The sequence below is a fragment of the Nanorana parkeri genome, unplaced genomic scaffold (assembly GCF_000935625.1).
Source record: "Nanorana parkeri isolate BGI_ZX_2015 unplaced genomic scaffold, ASM93562v1 scaffold1090, whole genome shotgun sequence".
Lineage (NCBI taxonomy): Eukaryota > Metazoa > Chordata > Amphibia > Anura > Dicroglossidae > Nanorana > Nanorana parkeri.
Genome location: NW_017307358.1, coordinates 550037 through 559105, shown reverse-complemented (window position 1 = coordinate 559105; position 9069 = coordinate 550037). Strand labels below are relative to the sequence as shown.

Below are 9069 nucleotides of genomic sequence, written 5' to 3'. Positions count from 1 at the left end.
AAATTAAAGATTCATTTCTCGATCGTTACACTTTTTGATCGGTTAAAATAAAAATTTTGATCGCTAATGAAAACACTCACCTCTCCGCCGGCTTACGGGAGTCCTCCCCCCTTCCCCAAGTGGCTTTGTCGGCTAACGAAGGGAAGGGGGGAGGAGTCCGGTGACGTCGATGTCCGTGACGGCTAACGAAGGGAAGGTAGGGGGGGCCCGGTGACGTTGATGTCCGTGACATCACCGGACTCCTCCCCCCTTCATTAGCCGACGGAGCCACTTGGGCCGGTGAGTTTGCCCAAGAAACTTTCTGCACGAGCGCCAGCCAAGGCATTGGCCTATACACATACAGCACAACAATGAAGTAATAAAATGAACTAGGATCACACTAATCCAGCACGTTAATATTCTGAGTTGCCCCACTCAAGCGGCGGCCATATTGAGTGGGGCACGTGAGATTAATAACGTGCTGGATTAGTGTGATCCTAGTTCATTCTATTACTTCATTGCTGTGCTGTATGTGTATAGGCCAATGTAGTTGGATCTGTATGTGCGTTATAATTAATCGAAATTAATTGATTAATCGATTTTACAAATTAAATTATAAAAAAAAACATCCAGCAACTGTGTCAAGTTGTGTTTTATTATTTATTTATACAGTATGATACAAAAAATATATGTTGCAAAAAAAAAGGATCTGAATACTTATTCTCTTGGCAGGTATACATCCTTCAATGGATGCAGAGTTCCTTCTACAGAGAATATTACTCTTCACAGGGATCTTGGGAATTTTACATACAGGTCAGTTATACCGGAACACGGTTATCCTTGCCCCATTTCTTCATTATTCGGATTATATATTCTACTTGAGTACTACCTGTACTTCTCAGCAGGTGAAGCACTTCTGTCAGTGTCTCTCTAGAACAAAATAACAATGAAGTACACAGTTACATAATAATGTTGAAATGCACCCATCCATTATATTTAACCTGTCAGAAGCTTAATGTTTAAAATGCAATTTCTATAGAATTTAGGTGCATGAAAAATAATAAAAAATATTACTCTGTACTATGAAAAGCAATTATATCTCAGCAGTCATTTTTTACTACAGATTAGAGAAATAAGTTGTGGCTTGCCCTAATTCTACCTTGTGGGCCAAACCCATTCATCTGTGACATAGCTTTTATAGGCATTAGTAAATATCAGCAGCCTGTGCTACACTGTAATTGTAAGTTTTCCGCCTTTGAATACACAAGTTCAAATGATATCTATAAAAAATAAGTCAAGGCAACTGGGCTTTCTGTATTTTTCTGTTGCCTTGACTTATTTTTTATAGATACACCATGACCTGGATGAATGAGAACCTTCACAGACACAAATTCAAATAGAACAAAAGTGGATAAGTTTTTTGGTAGAATATACTTTGTATATTTCTTCTGTCAAAAAAATACTTTACCTGTCTGCTAGCATTTTTATTTTTGTGTTCACTGGTTGCAGTGCATGCACAGTGCACGGAACAATACCAGCTTACTCCTGAAATTTCTAAGATGTCAAAAATGGAGCAGTGAGTTGGATGGATGTAACTCCACCATGCATGTGAAGTTACATCACCGGGGGCTGTGCACTGGCAAAACAAAGTAGATTATGGCAAAGGCTCTTGCAACATGGCCAGATTTAGTTCCACTTTAGGAGTTTCAGTTCTGTGTGTTCTTTGACTGGTAAACTATATGAATATCCTAATTAGTTTTGCAATAGTCATCTTGCCATGTGCCCTTACACTTAGCTCCCTTATCCAAACCTAAAATGTAAGACTTAGTTTGACCATATTACTTAACTCATCCTCCTAACATAAATCCTAACACTAAAACCTTTCCCTTAAAGTGTATGTAAACAGCAATAATAAGCTTCTCTAATTTGGTCCCTTTGGTCTGTTAAAAATGCCAATGAAAGCATTTTGTTATATCTGTTTAATAAGTGTAAAAAATACATGTTGATTCTGTAAGAAATCCAGAGCTGTACTGTGCACTCTGCAGTCTTATCTGTTGATCCTGCCAGCCGATAAATTCCTGTGCTGCATTCTTATCATTTACATTGTTCCCAGCTATCTCTAAGGGTTACGAAACCCCATCCCTCTATATTATAGAGAAGGGGAGAGATGTGTTTGGAGTCCTATCCTATAGTCACTGCCTCTCCATGGATAGAGTATGGAAAATGATCAATGTCAACCCAGGGAAAAAATAAATACTGTCAATACATACAAGTTCTGGTATGCTTTAACCTAAAACCAGTTACCTCACCTCAACCCAATCTTCCACCATAGCTTAAGCCAACACTAACTTAAAGTGATAATAAATTGCAGCTATATGAGACTTACTGTAGTCTACATGCGTTTCTTCATTCTGTGCAGCCATTTCTTTAAAATCTCCTTTCTTCTTAGTGCTGGTCAGGACTTCCATTCTGACGGTGGCTCCATTCTCTTGTTTTGCCTGATGGAGTCTCCCTCCCTGCATTCAGAGGTGGCAGATGCACGATGTCTGAGGGAATGTCTCCTCTTTTGATTGACAGCAGCTTTGTGTAAGTGTCTCAGAGTGCGAGTCATCTTCTCTCTCGCTCACCCTCTTTCGCTAGCTCATTTTTAATTTTTTTTAAAACAAACTTTATTTATAATGTGCATAGACTGTGGAGCAATCTCCAGGCTTTTTTTCATGTCATGTTGAATTCTGGTTGGCTGGTTGTTTTTACATAGCAAAATAGTACAGTCAACCATTACAAGCAGGATATGTAATCTAAACAGCTTTTCATGTGTTTATTTTTTTTATAAACTTTTCTTTGCAAGTGAACTATTTCACTTTCTTGATAATTTTTCACTTGTATTTTATCCATACGTGTGCCGATAGACATGTTATTTTTTGAATGGACTCTGTGGTTCACATTGACTCACAGGATGTTGTGATTGACGCAGATTTCATCGCTGGACATGGTGGTTGATGCAGATTCCATCGCTGCACATGGTAACTGACGTGGATTTCATCATTGGACGTCGTGATTGACGCGGATTTCATCGATCGACATCGTGATTGATGCGGATTTAATCACTGAGCACCATTCAGCACAATGCAGGGAATTGCGTTACTGCTCATTGCGGTGACGTTGAGCGCATTGCGGGAAGGAGGTGCACCTGGGGTTTCATTTAAATGAATAGCAGCCAGCGATGAAATCTGCGTTAATCACGACATCTAGCAATGAAATCCGCGTCAATCACGACATCCAGCGAGGCAATCTATGTGAACCACGGAATCCATAAAAAATAAAATAAACACGTCAATTGGCGCACATATGGATAGAATACAAGTGAATGATTAGCAAGAAAGTAAATCTGTTCACTTGCAGAGAAAAGTATAAAAACAAATGTCTATCAATAAATAAATAAACATCTAAAACACTGTTTAGATGATCTATCCTGCTTGTAATGCTTGACTGTGCTAATTTACTATGTAAAACAAGCCAACCAGAATGCAACATGACATGAAAAAAAGCCTGGAGATTGCTCCACAGTCTATGCACATTATAAAAAAAATGTATTAAAAAAAAAAATCAAATCAATCGAGGAGGCATTTCTCTAGACATCGTGCATCTGCCACCTCTGAATCCAGGGAGGGAGACTCGACCAGACACAGCAAGAAAATAAGTCAACCTCAGAACGCAATTCCCAGCCAGCACCAAGAAGAAAGACGATTTTAAAGAAACGACAGTACTGAATGAAGAAGCACACAGACTACAGTAAGTCTCATATAGCTGCATTTATTTTCTATAAAAAAAACGATAAGAGTTTATTATCACTTTAATTCCTAATATGGGCCAGGGACGTGCGGTCAGGGGAGGCAGAGTCTCACCTAGTATTATGGAGGAAAAAGCTGAAGCTGACATCTTTTTCTCCAATTAGACCGGCTTCTAACAGGTTACACAGCCTCCCCGCTGTGTAACCTGCCGTGGATGGAGCGTTGCCTGTTAGGTACAGGCAGTGCTGCATCCAGCTTTTGACAAGGTAAAAACAGAAAAAATGGCAAGCGCACTACCGTGGTGGTGACTGTTGGCGGTTTTAGGGTGAGCAAGCTTCTAAACCAGGGAGAGGAACCCTGTATATAGATATGAGAAAGACAAAAAAGGAGCGATACAACCCAGAGATTTATTATCCTTATCAGGGCCGTCTTTAATACTGATTGGACCATGGGCAAACATTTTTTTCGGCCCCCCACTCCTATACACCCCCTACCCGCCCCCACCATGGAATTTCGCCCATGCACTTTCTGCTCTGCGATCATCCAGCGATCTACTGTCAGTGCTGAGATGCAGGGCCAGTGGTAAGTGTTTGCAGCACAGGACCCACCCAAGGGGCAGCTGCTTTGGGCCCCACAACAATGACTGGGCCCTGGGCAGCTGCCCCTTTTGCCCTGCGTTAAAGACGGCCCTGATCCTTATTGTGTATATTCATGAATAAATTGCAGTATTATACGTGATGAAAGTATCTGCAAATATTAGGAATCAAAGACTCACTGTTAGATGGACGAATGGATGGTGCTGACAGCTTAGGTCACAAGAAGCTCCTGTGGCTGGAACATATGAGTGTTACCGTTGGCTGGAGGTGGCGTCATGCAGCCATGTGTATGAACAAGTTGTGCACAGGGGATGTTATTGCAGTCAGGCGCCATGGGCACTCAGCTGGCCAGGCTGGAACCCGTCGTCAGAACGGAAATACCTCTGCACAGAAGTGGATACCTGTCGGCAACCAATCAGTGTAAATGATTGTTGGAGATCTGGACTAGAGGACCGAGCAGTCAGTCTCCCTTGGTGGTGGGAATGTCGGTCTGGGAAGTCGGCTACGCATTTCGAGGCTATATGCCTCTTTTTCAAGCCCGAAAAGAAGTGTCAAGAACGGGCGGTAGATACAGGGGTTTAAAAAATGACAGATGGGCGGAGCTTGGGATCGTGTAAGGCTGCTATTGGCAAATGTTTTAGGAGGGGGGTTGTCATAACCTATAGTGGACGGCAGTGCTGCCGCTTGTTTTAATAAATCAATTGTGGACACCTATTTAAAACAAACATTTAATCATATAGGTTTAAAAGGAAATGAAAGTAAAAATAAAAATAAAGATGAAAATAGAATTAAAAACGAAAATTTGTTTCTGTGTGCTACAATGTTACTCTTGGTTGGGCGAGTGAGTCGTTTTATCTTATGTTGTAGCAGATGACTGAGTTTATGTTTCTATATTGTAGCTACAGTATTTTCAATTTGTTTGGAATATGATGAGAACTAGTAACATGATGAATGGTTAAATGAATAAAAACGAATTGTATGAAAATAGTATAAAAAGTTGTATGAACCTCGAATTAAAAATTATATAGATAATAAAAATAGAATAAAACATATTAAATGTAAAAAATAAAATTTTACATTTAATATACTCCTAAAACATTTGCCAATAGCAGCCTTACACGATCCCAAGCTCCGCCCATCTGTCATTTTTTAAACCACTGTATCTCCCACCTGTTCTTGACACTTCTTCTCGGGCTTGAAAAAGAGGCATATAGCCCCAAAACGCGTAGGATTATCGCGTAACTTTTATCACGTATAATACTGCAATTTATTCATGAATATACACAATAAGGATCATAAATCTCTGGGTTGTAGCGCTCCTTTTTTGTCTTTCTCACATCCAGCTTTTGACAGCTATGTTGGGTTACACAGCAGCGGGCTTCCCCACTGCTTGTGTAATCTGACATAGTGAGGCCAGAGCTGTAACAGCCTCTACTTTGTGTTAGAAGGCTTGAGCTCTGTGGATGGTTTGGACCAATGGCAAAGCACCATTGGTCCAAGCGGTCCAATAATAATAATAAAAAAAAACACTGAGGAGATCGATCTTGATGCCTCACCAGTGACGAGCAAGTGAGGGAAAGGGAGGCTAAACAAAAGTGCCTGAAAAAGAATACAAAATAAAATTGGGAAACTGTTTCATTTAGACACTTTATTAAATCTTTATAGGTCTGTTGCTAAAGTCCCTCCACCAGATGCTATTAACTGTAAAGATGGTGGCATAGAGTCCTAATGATAAATCGGATTACTTTCCTAGTTCCAGGTTCACCAGAGCCCACAATGGTGACATTTTGTTTTGTAACTTGGTTTCAAATGAAATTATATGCAGAGCCAAACTTTTTTTTCTTCTTAGTTTTGCATAGTGCAGGAGAAGTGTTAGAATAACTGTTGGGCTACATTAGTAGGATTTTCCCTTACGTCCTGTCCTACTGACAATGTTTAACCAGACAGGACAGCAACACAGACAGTAATAATGCTTTTTTTTTATAGAAGGAGAGGGCTAGAACCCCTGTCAGATTTTTATTTTTGTCTGTGTCTCTGCTGCAGATTTCCCTCACTTCCTGTCTTGGAGCAGAGCCGCATAAGCCGATGCCTCTTCTATAGCGCCGGCTCCTGTCACAGGTGGAGTGATACCAAAGGCACTCCGCCTGTGAGGAATCAATAGGTACGGCACCCCTGATTGCCCTGACCACCATATTTTTTTTACATGAATAAGTGTGGATTGTTGTACATTTTTAAAAAAAAGACCTACCCCGAAAATAAGACCTAGTGTGTTTTTTTGAGCCCAAAAAAATATAAGACAGTGTCTTATTTTCGGGGAAACACGGTATATATTAGGGATGCACCGATACTAGTATAGGTATCGATGCTGAATATTTTGGCGAGTACTCATACTCGCCCAAATGCTCCGATGCCTAGCCCGATACTTCCGGTATCAGGAAGCTGGGCAGCAAGTTATTACACGCTGCCCGGCTGCCTGATTGGCCGGCTCCATGCTCCCTCGTCACTAGGTTGAACTGGATGAACCCCGGTCTTTATTCAACCTTGCATACTATGTTACTATATATTGTATATCCTTCATTAGAGGACTACCTGCTAAGGATAAACCGTTATAAAATCACAGATTCTGGCCCGGTATGATATACTTACTTTGGTTCCCGGCCTGCTAAGATCATCTGAAAGATCCCAACACATGCCCCACGCTTTCCTTCCCAGTATTCAGGACTGGGATCTAGTCTTTCCAATACATCAAAAGCCTTTGCTGCATGATAGAATTGACCCATCTGTAAAAATAAATTAATAAATAAATTACCGGGCATAATATTTGCATACATAAATTAAACTTTGTTATAGGAATAAATAAGTTACTGAGCATTGTTATACTTAGTATCGTACAATGAATGATTTACAGCTTGAACTTTAGGATCATATTGCGTATCTGTTAGAGCAGTGGTTCTCAACCTGTGTAACCTCAGGACCCACATGTGTCCTTGGTCATTTAGTCATAACCCAAGTCATGGCAATTCAACACATCTCCAGCACCAGAATGCGCGGTAGATGCAATTACGTGGTAAGGTGAGTTAATCGCGCGTGATTGTGGGAAAAACACACTGTACTAGTGTGAACGGGCCCTCAAATACAATGACAGACATATACAACCACAGACACAATCTCACACACATACACACTCCCAAAATTGTTTAATTTTTGTTCTTTTTTTAAGATCCATCCAGTCGAGTGGGTCCTCAGCCTGGGGTCCAGTGTGGGCTGTTGTGCTGTGACGGAGCTCCATCCCATCCCACCCCACCTCAAGCTGACACTCGGAACCAGGCAGCATATTTTGAATGCCTGCTTGGTGTGAGAACTGACAGTGCTGTGCTAGGGGGAGGCTGAGGAGCCTCTCACCTAGAAAAGTGGAAGGCATGCAGTGACCCACTGCTCACAGGGTCGCGACCCACCAGTTGAGAACTAAGGTATTAGAGTATGTATGTGCAGCTTTGTGTATACTAAAAACAAACATATTTGGGTTTTTACTATAAAATGGAGAGAAGCAAGGGGTGGTGCCATGGAGGTGCTTCCTGGTGCACCAGAAAATTTCCTCCAGACCTGAAGCACCTTGTAGGGCCCATTCCCAACCTGCACATTTTCACTATGTGGAAGTCAATGGGTAGTGTTGGGGTTAGAACCTCTGCATAGTGATATTGACATTGTTGGACCCCCAGATGCAAAACAGCACTGAGCTCGGGGTAGCTCTCCCAGGCTCCTTCTTGGCTCTGATGTGTCACATGACACAAAGTCAAGGGGAAGTCTGGAAGGACTTCAACTTACTCTAGACATGTGCCACTCTGCTTCAGGGGTGGGTCTGGTGTTGCTTTTGCATGCAGGAAGGGGGGGAGGGAATTTGCTTGGTGGGGGTTAGGATGAAGGAAATGAGAACTTATGCTTGCAGTTAAAAGGGAGGTGGAAGTTTTGAAGTTATTGATTTTGAGGGAAAGGAGGTAGGAGTTTTTGCTTTGTAGGGGGTGGGGCAGGAGATTTTTGCATGAAGGGATTTTATGCTGGGAGGTGGGGTTTTTTTTTTTTGCTTTTGGGGGTATATATGGGCTGAGGGTGTTCTCTTGGACTTTGTGCCATACATTACATGCAACTGAACTTTGCACTCTGTGCTGTATGTTAAGCACTACTGGGTACTGCGCTCTGTAAGCTGGTAGTGCTGCAGCAGCCAGGAATATGCAAAGTACAGAGCACAGCATACAAAGTACAGTGGTCAGAATTATGCAACGTTCAATATAACATACAGAGTGCAGTGCTCAAAAGTATGAACCATATTGTGTAAAGCAGGGCTCAAAATTTCCACTCGCCTGCTCGCATTTGGCGAGTGCAAATACAGTGCAAGCGAGTGGAAATTCCGTCCGTCTTGCCGTCACAGACGATGAACCTGACACTTGGGAGCAGCTGCTCCTGGCTGGGATGTCTGTTCCTTTCAGCCGCAGCTCTTCACTGAGCTCTGGCCGAAAAATAATGGATTAGTTAGGTCTGCAGCAGACCTTACTGATCACCAATAGATCACCAGGGATCGTGCCTGCTCGCCTCCTCCCTGCAGAAAGACAAGCAGGTGAGGGGGCCTCATTGTTTTATATTATGTGTAGGCAGGCAGGGAATTTTTATTTTATGTGTGTGGGAGGAGGGGGGAGGGAACAAGGGGC

General features: G+C 41.9%; 1 protein-coding gene across 1 annotated transcript in view; it reads right to left on the bottom strand.

Moving 5' to 3' along the window:
• Window positions 1-740: 740 nt before the first annotated feature.
• TTC26 (tetratricopeptide repeat domain 26) overlaps window positions 741-9069 on the bottom strand; it is a 336565-nt gene continuing 328236 nt past the window's right edge. Inside the window, exons 17-18 of the mRNA XM_018567770.1 lie at window positions 7013-7146; window positions 741-909 (exon numbers count right to left, since the gene is read on the bottom strand). Of these exons, the coding sequence (XP_018423272.1) occupies window positions 798-909; window positions 7013-7146 (246 nt within the window). The 3' untranslated portion in view covers window positions 741-797. The remainder of the gene's footprint in view (window positions 910-7012; window positions 7147-9069) is intronic.